At 39.2% G+C, this 21,913-nt stretch overlaps 1 protein-coding gene across 6 annotated transcripts in view; it reads left to right on the forward strand.

Annotated features, from left to right (window-relative positions):
- RAD54B (RAD54 homolog B) overlaps positions 1-21,913 on the forward strand; it is a 99,353-nt gene that overhangs the window by 76,196 nt on the left and 1,244 nt on the right. For 4 of the 6 annotated variants that reach the window (XM_045896227.2, XM_064588121.1, XM_064588118.1 and 1 more), the window contains 4 exons: positions 1,140-1,401; positions 2,909-2,975; positions 3,170-3,370; positions 8,669-10,660. In XM_045896227.2, coding sequence (XP_045752183.2) covers positions 1,140-1,401; positions 2,909-2,975; positions 3,170-3,370; positions 8,669-8,886 — 748 coding nt within the window. In that variant the 3' untranslated portion in view covers positions 8,887-10,660. Of the gene's footprint in view, positions 1-1,139; positions 1,402-2,908; positions 2,976-3,169; positions 3,371-8,668; positions 10,661-15,147; positions 15,299-21,913 lie in introns of those variants that run through there. The other 2 variants (XM_064588119.1, XM_064588120.1) reach the window with 2 other exon arrangements.

The following is a 21,913-nucleotide window of genomic DNA, read 5'->3' on the forward strand; positions in this document are numbered from 1 at the left end:
AATTTCTTTTTTATTTTGGTTGTCATTTATAATTTCTGAGATATTTTCTTATTCTTGATTGTTCTTTTTTATTGCCTCCTCTTCTTGTGAATCCCATTTCTTACTTGAGGATATTAATTATTTTCTTAAAGTTGTTTCCTCTTTCCTCCATTGCTCTGCTTTATACAGGTTTCTTCTTTTCTGTTTATTTGTTCTGGTTTCTATTTTTCATCTTGGAGCCTCACCTCAAACAGGTGGTGATCCTTGGTGTCCATTCATATTTAAGAGTGATGCAGTAAAACATTAATTGAACACCCCGTGTATCAAGGCAGGGCTGGTTGACTGGTGGCCCTCACTGGGTAATTAGGCAGTGAGCTGGCTGGACCTTTTCTCTGGGGTCATTTAAATCATCCCAGAGATGAATCTTCCAATACTATCTTTTTGGGGATGGGATGTGAGAGGGATGCCAGGCTATGGGTGTTTTGGGAGTTTGTAGTAAAAGGGAACTGGGCTCTTACCATCCAGTATGTGGATGTTCATTTTGATCTGTTACTATATCCTTGCCTTCTAGAGTCCCCTGGTCTCAGTTTTCTCTGGTTTACTTTCTCCAGATTATAAACACCCTAGTTGAGAAAGAACAGTCAGCTGGTTACATGGGAGTAGAGTTTGGGTTCTGTTTATCAGTGCTCTTATAATAGGGGCAGTCTAAACTCCTTCCTTCTGATGTGTCTTAAGATTCTCTGATGTGAATAAACTTGTACTTGTTTTTTTATTAGAGTCTCCCTCTTTGCGCACTTGGGTTTTACATTTTCTATACTCCCTAAGCAGGTCACCATTCCATTACTCTCTGTTTTCACATATAATTATCTGTTTTATCAAAGGCAGAATTATGTCTCTTTCTCAATTCTGCTGTTTTTAGGGTGGTTTCAGAGAGGTGAAGAAAGGAGAAAGGTCCTTACTCCACTATCTTAAAGCTGGAAATCTCTTAGATGTTGATTTAAAAATTGAATTTGAAGGAGAACCTTTGTTTTAATTGTACAAGGTCATCACTGCATGTTCTATAAACATCACTGATAGTATCACTGTAGTGTTTTCTTTCAGTTAAAAAAATATAATATTGCTTTAAAATTGTATGTAAAGACTTTCTTTTTGATTGCCAGGGTGGTGTTGGTATCCAACTACACACAAACCTTGAATATTCTACAAGAAGTATGCAAGCGTCATGGATATACTTATACAAGACTTGATGGACAAACACCAATCTCTCAAAGACAGCAAATTGTTGATTGCTTCAATAGTAAATACTCTTCTGATTTTATTTTTTTGTTAAGTTCAAAAGCTGGTGGTGTGGGACTTAACCTTATTGGAGGATCTCATTTAATTCTCTATGACATTGATTGGAATCCAGCCACTGATATCCAGGTATGACAATTTATACATTAAATAAACAGTACAGAATGCACACTGGGGATCCTGTACCTGCTGGGGGTATGAGGATGAAGTGATGTCTAATAACTGCTGCATGGTAAGGCCTTACTTTCTTTCAGGCACTCTGCTAAGTGCTTTACATCTATTTAATCTTTACCAGAGTCCTGAAAGTGTGGATATTATTAGCCCTGTTTTACAGATGAGGAGATGGAAGCTTGTTCTGGGCCACATAGCTTATAAGAGGCAGAGCCAGGATTCAGACCCAAACCTGTGTATCTCTAGTGTGTACTTTACTGCACAGTTGGGCCTTTGGGATGCTCCTGACTACCAGGAAAAGACAATAAAGTGTTGGAGATGCTATTATCAGTGTTTATGCAGGGTATAGTAAAGATATTAAGTTAGCTGATGTAGGAAAATATTTCAGAAACAGCTTTTAGTTTTCTTCAGAATACAGTCCATTGTCGTCATGTACTTTCAGATTTCTACCTACAGATTTTCTCATTTGGTGTCTGTATTGGGGGACCCGAAGACAACCCTCAGGTTCAGTGATTACTAGAAAGACTCACAGAACTAAGAAAAACAGCTATCCTCATAGTTATGGTTTATTACAGTGAAAGGATACTGACTAAAATCAGTAAAGGTAAAAGGCACGTGGAGAGTTCAGGAGAGACAAGGCACAAGCTTCCAGTTGTCCTCATCCACTGAAGTTGTATGGACAATACTTAATTCTGCCAGCATCGATGAGTGACAACACCTGTTGAAGTATTACCATCCAGAGAAGTTTGCCCAGGTCTTGGTGTCCGGAGATTTTGTTGGAGGTCAGAGTACCAGTGTGACTGACCTAAGTTGCTCAGTCTCCAACCCCTCCCCAGGTCAAACTGTCCCAAGCCCCCCACCTCAATCACATTGTTAGCAAAAACTATCTTCTGTGGTCCAAGGCCTCAGGTAAACTAAGATGCTGTTATCAGGCAGAATATTACAGGGGCTTAGAGTTTATCTCCCAGGAGCTGGATGAAAGTAAGACTTTTCATTAGAATGTGTGGGGTTTGAACACCAGCTCTCTACACTATCACTGATTAAATTGTGAAACCACAGGAATTTACCTATAGCTTGAACTGATTAGGTATCCTAAGCATTCCTTAGGATTAAGTCATTAGCTACTTGGACTGGGAAGAAACCCTCCATGCCCATGCTATACTTGCTTCTTTGCGTTCTTGCTGTCCAAACTTGCTGTCCTATTTGCTGCAGATAGATCCTCTCACTGTCGTGTGACACCCCTGTAACTATTTTATCGTATGACAGTGAGTGTTCATCCATCCCTTTCTTTATCCCAGGAAAAACATATGAGGTGGAGAATGCTTGGATATGCCTGGGTTTTGTTTTCTGAAGCTATAAGTAAAATCTAGAATTCCTAATCTTAAGCACATTAATGCATATTGCTTATGTGGGCAGGGTTATTGGTTCCTACTGTATTCTCTGAATTCTCATTTATTTCCTATAGGCAATGTCTAGAGTATGGAGAGATGGTCAGAAACATCCTGTACATATTTACAGGCTCCTAACCACAGGTAATAATAACCCTTCAGTGTGAAAAAAAATTTAGTCTCTTTGAATAATCAAAAAAAATTTTTTTGTTTAATCTGTGCTTTGATATCAGGAATATTGTTATTTTGTTAACTAGTATGCTAATAAACATGTTTTACCCTAAAAAAATAACAGACTTAAAGATCTGAAGGAAATGGAATCAATGTTTTCTCTTTAGGTACAATAGAAGAAAAGATTTATCAAAGACAGATCAGTAAGCAAGATCTTTCTGGGGCAGTCGTAGACCTAACCAAGACATCTGAACATATCCAGTTTTCAGTAGAGGAGCTAAAAAATTTGTTCACGTTACATGAAAGTTCACATTGTGTTACTCATGACCTGCTTGACTGTGAATGTACAAGAGACAAAGATGGTACAGGTTAGTTGTATTTTAGTTGTTATGATGGTAAAGTTAATTTGTTTCTCTTTAGCAATTGAAAACATTTAAATACAGAGTAACTAAAAAATTTACCATTTGCATTTGTTCGTTTTTTTTTTCCTCAGGTCATAGGGCACCTGCCAGATGGGTATTTGAGAAAATATTAAGTAGAACCTTATTAGTTCTCTCAATTTAGCTTCTTCTGAATTAGTTGTGAACAATTTTACTTGTTTAGGAAAATCTTTCAATAGGGGGCGTCTGGGTGGCTCAGTCATTAAGCGTCTGCCTTTGGCTCAGGTCATGATCCCAGGGTCCTGGGATTGAGCCCCACATCTGGCTTCCTGCTCGGTGGGAAGCCTGCTTCTCCCCGCCCCTTCCCCCCTCTCCCCCCCCCCCGCTTGTGTTACCTCCCTTGCTGTTGTCTCTCTGTCAAATAAATAAATAAAATCTTAAAAAAAAAAAAAAATCTTTCAAAACCTGGTATATTGACTTTGGAATTACAAAATTGTTTTTAATCTTTATTTCTATTTCACTTGACAGAATAATCCTCCTGTGTGTTTTTTCTGTGTAGAACTTGTCCATAATGGGGTCATCCTTTCCGAGGCAGTTAGCATGGAACTTCTCAGTACTTGACAAAATCCTAGTGTCAAGTGAGGCTGAGAACGTCAGCCCTCCAGAGTTGATAATGTTCAGATAGGAACTGGATCAGGAGTAGGATTTGAGCAAGTAGTGACCAGTAGTTGGAAGTCACTTGGTAAATTGTGTTGAAAAGGTTTAAGAAGGGGGCGCCTGGGTGGCTCAGTGGGTTAAGCATCTACCTTCAGCTCAGGTCATGATCCCAGGGTTCTGGGATCGAGCTCTGTGTCAGGCTTCCTGCTCAGCAAGGGGTCTGCTTCTTCTTCTCCGCTCATGCGCTCTCTGTCTCTCTCAGATAAATAAATAAAATCTTAAAAGGTTTAAGAAGGTAGACTGGATAAGACTGATGTGGAAGAATTTATATTGTGTATAAGTCAACATTTGATTCTCTCTCATATGCTTTTTCTATTTTAATAATTTTTGCTCTTATTTTCTTTTCACTTTTCCTTGTATTTACTCTAATGTACTTTTTCTTATTTTTCAACTTGAATGCTTAGCTTGATGATTTTCAGTCTTCTTTTCTACAATGGGTATTTAAGGCTGTACATTTTCCTCTAAGTTGAATCTCATAACTTTGATATGCAGTTCTAAATGTTTTGTATTTTCCATTATGATTTCTTATTTGACTCATGCATTACTTAAAAGTATGTTTTAAATGTATTTTAGTTTTTGTTACTGTGTTCTAGCTACTTCGGAGTAGTCAGAAATATGGTAACTATAGAGACATGGTATGTGGTCAGTTTGTAAATTTTTTTTTTTTTTAAGATTTTATTTATTTTAGAGAGAGAGCGCAAGTGTGGGGGCGAGAAAGGGCATGGGGACAGGGAGAGATTCTCAGGCAGACTCCATGCTGAGTGAGGAGCCTTCTCATGACTGTGAGATCGTGACCTAAGCTGAAATCAAGTCAGATGTTTAACTGACTGAGCCACCTAGGCACCCCATAAATGTTTCTGTTGTTCATGAAAACCATGTGTATTCTCTCAATTACTTAGAGTTATGCCATATTAGTCAAATTTTCTGATACCAAATCAATTTTTCTTATTTTATAAGTTTTTTTTTAAGATTTTATTTATTTATTTGCGAGAAAGAGAGAGAGAGCAGGAACACAAGCAGGAGGAGTGTGAGAGGGAGAAGCGGGCTTCCCGCTGAGCAGGGAGTCCAATGCGGGGCTCGATCCCAGGACCCTGGGATCATGACCTGAGCCAAAGGCAGATGCTTAACGACTGAGCCACTCAGGCGCCCCTCTTATTTTATAAATTTAAAAATTTACTATTTTAACTTATAAATTGCTAATATATTTACGTGGTTCAACTATTCATAAAATGTATATGGTAAAAACCCTTCTACATTACTCTCCAAATGCCCTCCATTGAGGGTTGTATCCTTTTATTGTATTTTATTATTATTTTTTTTGGTATCAATTTTTTATTTATATTCTAGTAGTTAATGTATAGTGTAATACTGGTTTCAGGAGTAGAATTTAGTGACTCGACTTACATACAGCACCCAGTGCTCATCCAGTGCCCTCCATTGGGGGTTGTATCCTTTTATTTTATTATTATTTTTTTTGGTATCAATTTTTATTTATATTCTAGTAGTTAATGTATAGTGTAATACTGGTTTCAGGAGTAGAATTTAGTGACTCATGACTTACATACAGCACCCAGTGCTCATCCCAGTGCCCTCCATGGGGGTTGTACCCTTTATACCTCACCGACGACAGACTAAAATGGCTATTTCTCCACAGTTTTGCCAGTTGAGTACATTATCAAATGTTTGAATTTTTCTCTCTGATAGTAAAAAAAAATGATATATTGGTCTAGTTTTAATTTGCTTTCCTCTTACTATGAGTGAAGTTGAGCATTTTTTCCTATATTTAAGAGCCTTCCTTTATATGAACCATCTGTTCATATCATTTGCCCATTTTTCTATTCATAACCTAATTTATTGTTAGATATGTCTGTTATTGAAAGAAATATGTTGGGCGCCTGGGTGGCTCAGTTGGTTAAGCGACTGCCTTCGGCTCAGGTCATGATCCTGGAGTCCCTGGATCGAGTCCTGCATCGGGCTCCCTGCTTGGCAGGGAGTCTGCTTCTCCCTCTGACCCTCCCCCCTCTCATGTGCTTGCTTTCTCTCATTCTCTCTCTCTCAAATAAATAAATAAATAAATCTTAAAAAAAAAATTTCAGAAAGAAATATGTTAAAATCTTATAATATGACAGTGGATTTATCAAAATTTCTTGTTAATCTATAAATATTTGCTCTGTATATTTTGTATTTTCTTTGTGAATTTTTTTATTATGGTTTATTTTATTAATAGGTAGTGATTTCTTTATCCTTAATACCTTTTGCTTTCATTTATCTTAACTTTATATATTACACTGGCTTTCTTTATGGTATTTGTCTGGTGTACCTTTTCCCCTTCTTTTGCCTTAAGTATGTCTGTGTCCTTATGTTTTAGTTATTTCTCTTGTTAATAGCATAAAGATGGGCTTTCTTTTTTCCAGTCTCATGTTTTAACCAGAGCATTTATTCTGTTTACATTTATTGTAATTAATGACATACTTTGATCACTTCTGTCTCTTCATGTTGTTTTTTCCAACAAAGGCCTACTAGTCATTCACTCTCAATCTTTGACTTTTCCAAGTGTATTTGCTTTTTCTCTCTCTCAAATGCTGGCTTTGCTAGGTGTACAATTCTAGTCAATAGGGTATTTTGTTTTTGTTTTGTCAGTACTTTGAAAGTATTATCCTACTGTCTTCTAGATTCTTAATGTCATCATCTCTTAAGATCAATGATTTTGCACATTGACATGACTTAGATATTAAGGAAAGACAGTTTTTTTAAGTGTGATAAAATTTAAAAAGAAGTCTTTATCTTTTAGAAATGCAAAGTGAAATATGTACAGTTGATATATACTGGATATTTATTTCATAATAATATGGAAGTAGAGAAAGCAGAGTCTAAATAAAACAAAATTGGCTATTAGTTGATAGTTCCTGAAGGTGGGGTACATAATAACCTGTAGGTTCTTCATTTCTATCTTGTTAACTTTTATATATTTGAAATTTCCCATAAGTAAAATGTTCCAAAAAACGCTTTGAAGAGCTTCCATTGCTCTTAAGTATAGAGACTAAAATCTTTAAAGTGGTTAGTTAAGGTAGGGTTAAGTGCTGTAATAGGAAACTCAAAAAGCACAGTGGCCTACCACAGTAGAAGTATACTTCTCATGTAGCAGGGCACATAATAGTCACATAGTGCACAGCCTTCACTAAGGTGATTTGGTCTTCCAGAGTTCTTCCACTTTGGGTTCTACCATCCCCTTAGGCCTTAGAGTTCCCTGCCGGGATCCCTGCATCTCCCAGCCAGCAGGTGAGAGAAGAGAAAAGGTAGAAAACCATGTGGTGTGGGAGATTTTTCTAGGCCAGACCTAGAAGTGACACAGAGCTTGTCTATCCACATTCCATAGACCAGACTCAGTGGTTGCATCTAACTGTAAGGGAGACTGGGAAATGTGGTTAAGTGCCCTGGAGGAAAGAGATAGGGATTTAGTGAATAACTGCTAGCCTCTGCCATTCATGATTTGCTCACGGTGTTTTGCATTATCCAGCCTTTGAATGCACACTTCAGCCTGCATTACTGAATTTCATCTTTGCTCTCTAAGCTCTAGTTGCATTGGGCTCCTGTCAGTTCCTTGACCATACCAGAGTCCCTTCACTTTCATAGCCTTTGTAGGTCCTTCTCTTGAAATGCTTTACCCCCTTTCCCCATCTGGTTCTTGCCTTCTCATCCTTCAGATCTTAATAAAACAAGTCAGCTTTTCTTTTTTATTTATTTATTTATTTATCTATCTATCTATTTATTTATTTATTTAATTTTTTTATTCTTATGTTAATCCCCATACATTACATCATTAGTTTTAGATGTAGTGTTCCATGATTCATTGTTTGTGCATAACACCCAGTGCTTCATGCAGAATGTGCCCTCCTCAATACCCACCACCAGGCTAACCCATCCTCCCAACCCCCTCCCCTCTAGAACCCTCAGTTTGTTTTTCAGAGTCCATCGTCTCTCATGGTTTGTCTACCCCTCCGATTTCCCCTGCTTCATTCTACAAGTCAGCTTTTCTTGTTGTATGTGCTGAGTTCCCTGTATCTTAATTCTGTGCCCTTACCAATATTTGTAATACAACTCATAGTCCCTTGTCTTCAATTTTGAAATCTAGAAAGACTGAAAGACCAAAAGTTGTTTTTTCCTCATAAATTTGCAACAGATTTATTTGGTGGCAAAAACCTTACCTAAATTGATGTGAATTTATCAGTATTCATTAAAAAAACCCATTTCATGACTATTCATATGACTTGCTGCAGAATATTAATGAGTTTGATTATGGAGTGCTGTCCCAGATTGTTCCAATTATATTCTGAATTGGGAAACATATCCGTCCCAAAAGGTTTTAGATAAGGGATTGTGGACCTGTAATACATCTGTTTGGATGATTATTTGTTTAATGTATCTCTCACTAGACCACAAGTTCCTTGAAGTCAGAGACCAAAATGTAATAAATTATATAAACTCATTATGTGATAAAATAAAAAAAGTACTGTTTATAGTAAGGTATTGATTGGCCTAAGGATTTTCTCATTGTTTTACTTATTACAGGTGGTTCACTGGAAAAATTCCCTATCTCTAGAAATTGTCAGCTTGGTCCACATCATCAGAAGTCTAACTCTATGAAACCTCTCTCCATGTCACAGCTGAAGCAATGGAAGCATTTTTCTGGAGATCATTTAAATCTTACAGATCCTTTTCTTGAAAGAATCAGAGAAAATGTCTCATTCTTTTTTCAGAATATAACCAATCAAAGTACTGCTATATAAGGAAAGATTACTTCATGACATTCCCTTGCCCCCCCTTTAAAAAAGTTAACATAGTAATTAAATGTAATTTTTGAAAATTAATAGAATTATTTAAATTATGTTTTGTTGCAAAATGTATCATAGTTTTGATACAGTCAAAACTTGAGTTTAATTTTTTGTATGTGTTCTTCAGTGTTGAAACATTAAAGACGTAATTCTGTCATCATATAGTTATTTATTAGTATTCCATAATTAATGCACCTTATTAAATACCCATTAAGGAATTTTCATAAGGAATATAAAAAAGTAAAATACCTAGTCCCTGTCTTTGGGAAATCTAATCTACGTAGGAATATTAGACCTAGATGTGTGAGATCAGTTTCAACTAGAGCGCAAGGGAGAAAGGGAATCAGAGACTAGGACTGCAGAGGCTGAAGATGCTGAGTGTAATAGTTGCTGCAGGGCAGTATGAGTGAGAATGATCAGCAGGTTGGGACAGGAGATGAAGGATAATGGGACATGGTGCACTTCAGAACACCAGTTTGTAATATGGGACCTCAGACTCATGGGGGACTGACAAGGAGTCTATAAATCTATGCCCACCAGACATTGTTTGCACTCTGAATAAGGAAAGTTTCGGCTACCATCATGTCAAGGGTTGTCTGTAATAATTTCTGACATAAAAAGAAAGTTTTAATGTACAAAGTAAGCTTTAGAAAGCTGAAGCCTACAAAGAGAAAGGAGTTACTCAGTCTCCAGTTAGGGCTTCTATAATCAGCTTCTGCTTCCATTTGGGAAAATTTCTTTTAGACTGAATATTATCTTGAGGTCTTGAATAAAGACTCAATTATATATCAACAAATCTGAGCTCTTCAGATTTCTAGTGCCATACCTGGGCAATTATACATCTAGGACTCATGATGAACAGGCAGTCTGGGACCAAATTTGTCAGTGAGGAGGTACTCAGCTAATAATAAGCAAAAATGGTGTTTCTTAGCCCTAGGTATAGGCCTCATCTATGAGGCTTTACATATAAAACTTCTTTCAGTATCTGTGATATTATTCTCAGGTGTGAAATCCTTAAAAAAATACAATGATAGGGACTAGTAACTTTATTGTTTATCTAAAATCGTAGAGGATGCTAGAGCATGCTGTCTGGATTTCCAGATTATTCATTTCCCTGGCTATCTGCCACCACTCCTAGCCAAATCCCTACCTAAGTATAGCCCTGAGCTGAAAAGAGGTGCCTCACCCAAGGTTTGCTCCCTCCCCGGAGTAGCTGAATCCAGTGCTTTGTTGATGCAGGATGGAAAGGCCAAGCTCCAGAGCTCTTCAACTGAGGTCTTTGCTGCAGCTTCATTTGGGGGGCAGCTATTCTCTCCGTTCAGTCGTGCTTCCCTCACTCTCTCAAAGATGTTGTTCCAAATAGCACTTCCCAACAAATTCCCTGCAAGAAGGTGTGCTTCTGCGTGTTTTCCAGGGAAGCTGACCCAAGAGTGTATCCCTGGAGTATCACTGAAGAAAAGCATTTTAATAATAATAGTTGGTGGCATTCAATTGTAAATACTTGTGGGCTGAATAATCATTTAATTGGATGAGCTGATAATATGAAAGTTTAAAAAATAGTGTAAGTTGGGGCGCCTGGGTGGCTCAGTCATTAAGCGTCTGCCTTCGGCTCAGGTCATGGTCCCAGGGTCCTGGAATCGAGCCCCACATCGGGCTCTCTGTTCAGCGGGAAGCCTGCTTCTCCCTCTCCCACTCCCCCTGCTTGTGTTCCCTCTCTCACTGTGTCTCTCTGTCAAATAAATAAATAAAATCTTTAAAAAAAATAGTATAAGTTTTGCTTTATGCCACATTTAAAAAATAAGACACGGCGGAAAGAATTACCACTTGTACATTCACAGTGTTGTGCAATCATCACTACTGTCCATTTCCAGAAGAGAGTTCTCTTCTTGATGTCTTCCCTTCCTTCTCCTCAGTCATTGTCGACCCAAAGCTGTTGACCCCCCTCCCCCAGCACTCAAGGCCTCTATCCCAGTGACTTCCAAATTGGTAAATGCAGTGAACTCTTCAGTCTTTATCTTGGCTTTTTTTCACATTAGATACTGGTGAACACTTCCTTATTGAAACTCTTGCCTTCTTTAATTTTGATTACATGGATTATATTCATTTGTCATTCCACAAATATTTATTGAGTAGCTATCACATCTAGGGCATTGTCCTATGGGTTGTGCATACAGGAATGAATGAAACAGGCAGTCTCTGCCCTGGTGCTTTCATCCTAGCACACAGAGAACAATACACATGTAATACAGCACATGATGAGAAGTGCTGTGAAGAAAAATAAGTAGGATAAGGGAGAGATATTAAACAAAGTGGGTCTGCGGATTGCTATTTATATGGGGTCGATTTATGCAGAGACCTGAAAAAAGTGAGGGGTTGAGAACCGTGACATTCTCTTGGAAAAATGTTCCAGACAGAAGGAACCTCAGGTGCAAAGGCCTTGAGATAGATGAAGGAGTGTTGTGACATGTTTGAGAAGCAGCCAGAGGCTGTTGTGGAGAAGAGTAGTAAGAAATGAGATCAAAGAGGTGATGGTGGTGGGGCAATTCAGATGTTAGAGGCCACTGAAGATGGCCTTGAGAGCTCTAGCTTTGACTCTGAGGGACATGGAAAACCACTGGGATTTAAGCTGACGAAAGACATGATCTGAATTGCTGCGGTGAAACAAAATGGTGGAACATGGGGTGGGAGCAAGGATGTGAGTTATGAGATTATTGCAATAATCTTGTTAAGAGATGATGGTGATTTAGACCTGGTGGCAGCAGTGAAGTGTGAAGGAATGGTTGGGTTCTTGCTATTTTTGAAGGCAGAGCCAACAAGATTTCTGAATGGATTGAGTCCAAGGTATAAGAAAAAGAAATCAAGAATGACTCCCAAGATTTTTGGCCTGAGCCAAAGGAGGAATGGTATTGCCAGTTATTGAGATGGGAAGATTGAGAAAAGAGATTTGTAGGGGAAGATCTGAAGTTCACTTTGGATTATGTCACATTTGGTAGGCAAGGGGAGATGCCAAATAAGCAGTTTCATAGATGAATTGGGTTCAGAAGCATTGGTCAAAGCTAATGATAAATTTGGAATTTTGTCAGTATATAGATGGTATTTAATAAAGTCATGAGACTGGATGATATTACTTAGGTGGTAAGTATAGATAGAAAGGAGATAAAGCAACTAAATATTGTAAGGATAAATATGATGATGGCTAGCATTTATTACATGCTTATTGCTGTGTTCTAAATGTGAAGAGCTTTGCGTGCATTAGCAAGCTATGAGATAGGGTTAGTATTATCTTAGATGAGCTGAGTTTTCTCATCTGTTCAATGATATGTCCAATAGTAGTTGTTTAGACCTAAGTGAAATACTGTATGGTTAGAGAGGTAGAGAAATATTACCTTGACTGCTTATGTCAGAATTCCTTAGTCTTTATTTGGAAAGACACCTTATTAAAACTTATTACAAAGGAGAGTGAGCCTTGGGAATTGGTTGCTGTGAAAGTGTAATGAGGGAGAAAAATTTGGAATTTTAAAGGCAATCTGAGGAAGGGTGAAGAGAAAAAAAATAAGAATACGGAGGGAGCCTGGGACTGGGTTAGATAAGAGAAGCTCCCAGGGACAGAACTGGAGGATGTTTGAATAACAGTTGTTCTCCGTGTAGTTGTTTGCTAGAGTGCTGGAAGTAGCCCTCCCTTCATCTCTTTCCCACCATGAAATCTTGCTGAAATGTTGGGAGGAGGCAGAGTTTTGTGAGTGAATCCTTGTGATGCGGGACAAAGACAGCAAGTGTGACATGGGAGCCCAGACCCTGAGAAGCACAGATGGTGGTAAGCCCTTGGGAATTGGGGAGGGCTTTGGACTTTGATGGGCCAGAGTTTGTGGGGGGTTCCAACTTACTTAATTTAGATGTTAAGGGGCACCCTGTTAACATCTGGGTTGCATATATAAAGTACCTTTTTTGTGGCAGATGATTAATTTATAAGAATTTCCTTCTTTTCCCCTTCTCTGTGTTCCCTGCCCATAGCTCTGTGATAGAGCACTTAACATACCGTCTGTAACTATTTACCTGGCTCCTTCTTCCACTAGGCTGAATTCTTTGGAATTTATTTTACTCATCCTAGGATCACATTACCTTGTATGGTCTCTGGCACAAAACAGCTACTCTTTTTTTTTTTTTTTTAGGGAGGATTTAGAAGTGATTTATTATGTGATAAAAACTCAAAGATATAATCTCTCTGGGCTACCTGTATTTTCAGTTTGCATATTATATTCAAACTCAAATTGATTTGCAAATAAAAGTGATATAAACTTAAAGCCCTGCTACTTATAAAAGGAACACGTACCTCCCTTATCCCTGACTTTACTAATTTTCTGAGCTGTCATAAAATTACTATTTTGTGTACTTTTTTTTCTTTACAAAACAGCTACTTTTATTTTTTATTATTATTTTTAAGATTTTATTTATTTATTTGAGAGAGTACACAAGCAGGAGGAGGGGCGGAGGGAGAGGGAGAAGCAGACTCCCCACTGAGCAGGGAGCCTGATGCAGGACTTGATCCCAGGATGCTTAACAGACTGAGCCACCCAGACGCCCCTAAAACAGCTACTTTTAAATAGGAGAATGAATGAATATTTTACTTCTTTTTCTTCCTTAACTGCCATGATCAGGTTCCTTGCTCTTAGATCTCAGTTTCAAGGTATTTATTAAACTGAGCATGGAGCCATGCTGGATCCTGATGAAAGCAGAGCCAGCAGTTCTTCTTGCCTTCTGGCAGCAATAGACTTCTGTTTTTGCTTCCGTGATTTTTTTTTTTTTTTTTTTTTTTTGCTTCCATGATTTCTAACTGCTGCATGAGCTGACAAAAGCTCTCTGTGTGATGGGTATGGTTTGAGTCACATATTTAAGTCATTTCCAATTACACAGGCACACCTTTGACACATCTTCATGTGAAAATGTTCTTGCTTTAAATGACAATATGAATACATTTTAATCACACTCTCATTAGGATCAAATCACCGCCGATGAATTAAAATGCAAACAGCTCCGCATCAGCAGAATTCAACTTCCCAACAGCCCATTTGTCCATTTGACAGGGTGTGCGAAAATAGAGCAAGTCAAAAAACCCTGCCGTTGTTCTCTGAGTGGTGCAGTCCCGGGTACGTCACATTGCCTGGGCAATTTAGGATTGTAATATATGGGCAAGATTGAAATTCTATGACTTGTAGCAAATAGTATGTGTAATCAGCAGATGGCACTGTTTCTCTGAGTTGGTCCCAAATTAAGATACTGGGTCCTAGAGGGGTTTGTAGACATGGCTACTCTTGTTGTTGAAGGACTCAACAAAGGGATATTATTTTCTTTTTACCTAGTACGATGCAGGTTTTTTTGGTTTAGACTAGTTTCCTGTGGCATTCTTCTGTAGCTGGCCTGTTACTTCAAGCCATTACAAACTTCCATCCCTGAGATCCTTTGTTGTCCACAAAATCAATACCAATTCAGAATATAGCTTTCATGGTTAAAAAAAAAAAAACTGTGGAAGAAGAATCCTTACTGACATAGAATGGTTTATTGGAGTTTGTTACACTTACTTGAAAACCTGAAGTGTTAGGTGTAATTTAATCTTTATAACAAATTTTTTTTAGATTACTAAAAAAACCTGTAAATCCCTTCTTGAGTACAAAGAAATGAAAATTCAACAAAGACAAAAACAAACAATTCCTTTATTTTTTTTGAGAAAATGTCAGCAAAATACTGAAGACATTTTCTGAATAGTGTTTTTTTAAGATTTTATTTATTTATTTATTTATTTGAGAGAGGAGGGGAGAGTGGGGAGAGGGATAAGCCAACTCTGCGCTGAGCACAGAGCCTGATGCAGGGCTTGATTCCCTGACCCTGAGATCATAACCTGAGCCAAAATCAAGAGTCAGACGCTTAATCAAGTGAGCCACCCAGGTGCCCCCTGAGTAGTTTTAAATATGTAAAATGTTACAGGTAGGGACATAGCAGGGGGTGGGAGTAGAAGCCCTTTTCAGCATGTTATCCCTCATGTTTGTTGTTATCTTCATTTTTATCTGATTAGAAATATTTGGTACATATTGGTGTTTATACTGCCTCAGAACAATAGAAATGATATTTTATAATTGTTTCAGTTGATTTGATTGTACCACCCATTCTGCTTAGATTAACAATCAAATTTTTTAATAAAGATTTTATTTATTTATTTGTCAGAGAGAGAGAGAGAGCACAAGCAGGGGAAGCTGCAGGCAGAGGGAGAAGCAGGCTCCTCGTTGAGCAAGGAGCCCGATGTGGGACTCGATCCCAAGACCCTGGGATTGTGACCTGAGCCGAAGGCAGACGCTTAACCGACTGAACTACACAGGTGCCCTGTCAAGCAGATTTGTAAGACATAAAAGGCTGCATCCATTTTTAGGTTTATTTTTCTTTGGGAAACCATATAGCACAGGTACCAAGAAAGCACATATTGGAAGAGCAGAGCAGAAACTTCATGACTTAGGCAAGGCTTCCAAATGTCACTGTGCCCCTGGGATACCTGTGGTCTTGTGAGACAGGAATCAAGGGGGTGTGGGCAACCTCAGTTACTGGGAACCATCAGCTTTGGGGTCCTTCAGTCTTTATACCTTGCTAAGGTTGGGAAATAAAGAGTAGATGTGGAGGCCAAAATATCCCTTTCATTGTTGATGATAATTGATGGACTGGCTTGAGGTCTGTTACCCAAGTGGGCTTAATACTGAGAACTCTGTCTAGCCCATAGGAAATGCTTTCCCCGGATAAGTTTTATGATGTGGAGGCACAGAGCAGAGCTTGTGCTTTCTATAAGCAGGCTTAAAGCTCCTTCTGAGAAGGAAGGAGGTGAAGATATTTCCCTTTTTGTTGGTTTGCATTTTTTTTTAATTGAAGCAAAATTCACATAACATTTCCTATTAAAACACAATTATTGAGGTGAAACTCACATAACATAAAATTAATCGCTTTAAAATGAACAATTCAGTGGCATTTAATATATTCACAGTGTTGCTTAGCCACCAGCACTATCTTATTCCAGAACATTTACTGTGCCAGGGACTTTTCTAAGTGTTTCACAAATATTAACTCATTTAATGTATTTATGCTTACTAATGAGGATGCATTATATGAGTACATGAATATAAATCTTAGTGTATGACTATAGATCAGGACTTGTAAGATTGTCCCCCCCCCCCATTAATCTACTTTCTGTTCACCTTTGATTACTTCAGTCTTTCATTTGGACTTATCTGTCCAGAGTGTCCTTTTCTTCGGCTGTTCCTCCCTCTGTCCCTGCACTCCTAGACTCTCCATTGCCATTCTGTGGTTGTGATTGTCAGAGAGTCCAAAATAGCAGGGGCTGAAATGAGGTATAGCTTGCTTGCTTTCTGATTATTTATTTATTTATTTATTTATTTATTGAGCCAAAGCCAGGGGGAGGGGCAGAAGGAGAGGGAGAGAGAATCTCAAGCAGACTCTACGCTAGAGCATGGAGCCCAGTGTGGGTCCTGATCTCAACAACCCTGAGATTGTGACCTGAGCCGAAATCAAGAGTCTGACACCTGACACTTAACCGACTGAGCCACCCAAGTGCCCTGGCTTAGCTTTATTTCTTAAGTAAAAGTCTGGGTTGGCAGTCCAAGCTGGTGTGGTAATTGTAGTCGTCAGCGACCTAGGCTCCCACCTTTTCTACTGCTCCTCTGCTCCTACTGTGCAGCTTCCACCTTGCAGTCCAGACTGGCTCTAGCAATCCTCTCTGCATTTCAGCAGACAGGAAAGAGAGAGGCAAGCCTTTGCTTAAGGGCCTGTCCTTAATTGCACACCCACTTTTACTTCCGTCCCATTGGCTAGAACTAGTCACATGCCAAGATGGAGCTATTCCTGACAAATGTACCAATCAGGATAAGTCACTCCTCCCAAGGAATCTGGTGAGTGGAGGGGCAAAGGGAGGCTCTCTTCACTGGAGTGATGGGGAGGAAGCACAGCCCCTTAATCACGGGTAGTCTGCACAATCTTAACGAACATCAACAGATGTAGAGCCATTCAGTAAGTAACTGGGGAGGGTGGGAAGTGGGGTATCCAATAAAGTGTGGAAAAGTAGCTTATAAGAGGACTTTGTAAAAAAATCCTGATGTACATATAAGCTAAGATTTTTTTTTTAGGCATTGATGAATTTATTTTCAAGTTTTGGACAGTGTGATTATTGATATGATTGCTATTTAATCTGTCATAACGAGAGCAGCAGTGATACTAATAGCCTGTGGCTTGTACCAGCACTTGGAAATGTTAACACAGTAATGACTGTTTTCCACTGTTAGCAATAACCCTCACAATAGGGTGTCACATTAACCTTTATCTTCCAAATCCTGTTCATATTTTAAAATTCAATCACTGCCCGAGCAGACACTGCTAGCTTTATTATATGAAACCAGTTGCTTTCATCTTTCTCCCTTTATTCATTCAGATCCTCTACCATAGGGGGAAACCATTAAGGAGAAGCTTCGTGTTTTCTTCATAAAGCCTCATTAAACATGGTCAGGAGGGAGATGTAGCCATCCTTTCCTCCTGGACTGGCTTTGGAAATCAGTCTCTAATTCAGGCACTAGCAAGAAAAGTAGCACTAAGGCTGCTGTGGGTGCCATGTTTTTCTTTCTTCCTGACCTTTATGCTCTCTTCTACTCAGAGACAGAGTTAGGTTAAGACAGCTCACAGGGACACCAGTCCATAGGCTGTGAGAAGGGGCCTGGGGCTCTGGCATTTCAGCTAGACTAAGGAACTTTGCTCATCCCACAGAGCAGCCCCTATTATGCTCCCTGTCATAGTTGATGAGAAGTCCATGGAAATGAGATTAGGGAATGAAGGACGAATGGGCAAGTCTAAGAAAGCAAGAAGGAGGTGGTGTGTGAGGCATGTCTGATGCCAAAGCTCCTGTTCAGATTCCAGTTTACGGGCTAATTTATAAGCGCAGTCTCTGGGCCTCTCTGAACCTTTGACTTAATCCTGTGGTCCTAGGTGGTGTCTGTGGAAGTCCCTGTGACAATACTCAGGGTGATGGAGACATGGGAGTTAATACTGGGGCATCCATTTTTAATCATTTGGTAATTTAGCTCTTATCACCAAAGGAAAAAAAATTACTACCTTTTCTCTCTAAACCTTATCATTCTTCTCTGAGAATAGAAGTCAAAGTCCTAACAATGGCCTATAGTCTGACATACTCTGGCCCCATTACCTTTATGACCTCATCTCTCACTCACCAACTACACTTCATTCCCACCGTCCCCCCTTGCTGTTCCTTGAATGCTAAGCATGCTTCTGTCCTGGTGCCCTGGGGTCTGGCCTATAGATTTTCAGCAACTGGTTGGGAACTTGAAGGAAGGAGTGGCCAATGGTATCTAACATTTTCTATGGAAACAAGGGGACAAGTAGGACAGGAAAAAGCCATTTGATGAGTTCTAAGACTCTTTGTAGTGAAGGTGCTGGAAAAATGGCTTTCATGGTCAGTTATACAGATTGCCATATTGTTACTGGAAATAAAATTCATAAGTGTGGTTATACTCTTAAAAGGTAATGAAGAAAGCACTATATGATTGAGAGGGTTGACCAGATGCCAAAGAGCATTGATGTTCATCTGTTCCCATACTCTAGGACCCACTATTAATGGTGGAGAACTAGAACCTTAAGAAAACATACTGAGCAACCAAGAAGGCTCTGTTGCCTGTGTGCTGAGATGGGATTGAGGTCAATAGCCAGAGTTTTCTACCACTTGCTAAGGATTCATGACCCTTTATAAAACTCTCTAATGAACTTAGTTTGAGAAGCAAACCCTGTTAATTCCCTCCCTATTCCTTGAACTCACTCACCTCCATATTTAGTTTTCATGCAGTAAGCTAATCTCCACAGTGTGGAAAATCCTTTGGAGATCCGCGGTTAGAAAGTATTTGCAGGGGCGCCTGGGTGGCTCATTTGGTTAAGCGTCGACTCTTGATTTCAGCTCAGATCATGATCTCATGGGTCGTGAGATGGGAGTCCCGCGTTGGGCTCTGTGCTCAGCAGGGAGGCTGCTTGAGAGTCTCTCTTTCCTTCTTCCTCTGCCCCTCCCCCACTTGCTCACTCTCTCTCTCTCTCTCAAGTAAGTAAAATCTTTTTTTTTTTTTAAAGATTTTATTTATTTATTTGAGAGAGAGAGAATGAGAGACAGAGAGCATGAGAGGGAGGAGGGTCAGAGGAAGAAGCAGACTCCCTGCCGAGCAGGGAGCCAGATGCGGGACTCGATCCTGGGACTCCAGGATCATGACCTGAGCTGAAGGCAGTCGCCCAACCAACTGAGCCACCCAGGCGCCCCAAGTAAGTAAAATCTTAAAAAAAAAGGAAGTATTTGCAAATATAGGAATAATTTAACATTTGATGAGACAACAAATCCAGAATGTTACTATTCAAGTAGGGAGAAATAATGAGAATCTAATTATAGGAAAATGTTTTAAAGATACCTACATGAGACTTATCATTGAGGCACAAACCTTCCACTCGTTCTCTCCGTAGCAGAGTAAACCTTCTTTGGCATTTCTGGTTCCCCAGCTCCTGAATTCACAAATCTTTAGCAGCAAGGCTTGATGAGAATTCATATTGTCCTGCCTTGTGCTGCACAGAAGCTCCTCAGCGAGATATCCAAGGAATCAGTTCCAATCAGTGTTAAGCAAGGAGACTCAATGGCTTTGGTTACTGTCTTGGCCTAGACTAGACACCATTTCCAGTAATTGCATTGGGGAACAACCCTCATGGTGACACTCCACCATGGATATATTTAATAGTGTCATCTGAGAGAAACAAATAGTGGACGGCTGCTTTTTTTCTCTGAAGCTCCACAAAGGAAGGACATTTCAGAGCTTAGGGAGAAATCACATATAATTGCTTCTTACGAGAACTATTACCATGGAAACATGACTTCTGTCATCCATTGGGAAGAAAGCTGTTGTCAGGTGTTAAGGGGACATCCAGTGGACCTAATGGCTAGTATAATTCTGGGCTTATGAAGGATTTCACTTTTTAAAAACGATGTTTGCAGTACATTTGTGCCTATCCCAAGGGGATTAGAGCCTTAATATTAAGTCAGTATTATTGTAGTGTCACTCAGAGCTCTGGCTTGGGAATCAGCAATCTAGAGATTCTAGTCAGATGTTCCTATTGATTTGGCTTCTGGTGGTATGGAAGTCACTTAATTTTTGCACTCTCTCATAATAATAACGAATCATTTATTGATTGCTTACTATGGCCAGAAATTTTACTAAATGCTCTATATACATTATTTATTCCTCTTGACCATCCTAAGATGAATATATTATCCCCATTTTATGGGGGCGGGGACATAGTCCTACAAAAGTTGAATACTTCCCAAGAGCGCAGTGCTGGTTAGTGGTAGAAGCTGGATCTCATCCCAGGTCAGTGTGGCTTTAGAACTCACTTGTATGTGCCAGCCTTCAACTTGTAAGCTAAATGAGAATCTAAGGAATATCTTGTAGTAATCAGTGGGATGGACTGTGGGCCTCTACCTTTCATGCCAGGATCACTTATTCTCAGATTAAGATACATTTACCAGAAAAATGATCTCAAAAAGCGAGAGTTATGTAGAAAAATGCAAGTAGGAATTGAAGACAAGGAAAAAGATTAGGGCTATTTCTAAAGAAAAAAAAAGGCTATGTATCATAGATTTTTTTTTTTTTTAAAGATTTTTATTTATTTATTTGACAGAGAGAGATAGCGAGAGCAGGAACACAAGCAGGGGGAGTGGGAGAGGGAGAAGCAGGCCTCCCGCTGAGCAGGGAGCCCGATGTGGGACTCGATCCCAGGACCCTGGGATCATGACCTGAGCCGAAGGCAGACGCTTAACCGACTGAGCCACCCAGGCGCCCTGTATCATAGATTTTTAAAAAGTATTGTTACCGAGGATATCCATGACGAGATTTGTTATTTTATCTAATCATTTGTCCTTCTTAAAGCATTTGGTGGTCAAGAAATATCTATAGATGAGTTGAGAATGAAAACAAAGAGGAAAATGTCATTCTGTGAGCACGACCTGCTGGTGGCAGCAACAGATCACAGCAATTGTCCCTTACTGTGTTCGAATTCCAGGCACGTCTTTAGAGCACAGAGCTTCCTGTTTTTTTAAGATTTCAAATCACAGGCTGCTGTTATGATAGCTATAAAAATTGGCAAATCATTCTAGCTATCAATATTACTGACAGGATTATTTTCCAGAACATTTTATATGACCAGAGTTTTACATTCATTTTTTCCCCCATGGGTTAGAAAGGGGTGGGTAGAAGAGGTAAAAAGGGGTGGGTGTTCAGTTATTAATTAAATGAGAAACGAGCAAGCCTTTTAAAAACTGATGGAATAGACCATTGAAATCAGTAACACCACTTTAGTTATCAACTTATGATTTTGTTGTAAGATGAAGATAGGTTTCATAAACTGACTTTTGCACAGGATGAAAGGTTTGTTGTTTTATTGAGAGTGTGTTGAGAGACCTCCAAGAATGATTTTTCAGTTTTCCTCCATAAACATTATTTAGGAATTCTTTGACTTACAGATGACTTTGAAAACATGGAAACATTAATGTTTGTTCCATAAGTACTAGAAGATAAATGAATGTTTTGGTTTTTCTATTGATGCCTGAAGAAGTGCTCACAAAGAGAAATGGAAAAATTTGAAGTTTCTAAGCCTTAATGAAGGCCAGCCTCAGGTCAGGGCAGGAGCTGTCTCCCTGCAATGTCCTCAGATGCCCAGGTGCAGAAGGTTCACATGATCAGATGGTGAAGCTTTGACCTGGGTGTTGCTTCCTCTCTGGGTGACTTTGCCCTGTAAGCTTCCCTATCTCAGAGCCTGTTTTCTGATTCTAGTGCTGCTGAGGAAGAAGTCCTAGAAGAGCCACTTTTTTATTAGTACTGAGTCAGCAGACCACATCTAGGCTCCT

The sequence above is a fragment of the Mirounga angustirostris genome, unplaced genomic scaffold (genome assembly GCF_029215605.1).
Source record: "Mirounga angustirostris isolate CCGP_5_RB_7025 unplaced genomic scaffold, mMirAng1.0.hap1 SCAF_4, whole genome shotgun sequence".
In the NCBI taxonomy this organism is placed as follows: Eukaryota; Metazoa; Chordata; class Mammalia; order Carnivora; family Phocidae; genus Mirounga; species Mirounga angustirostris.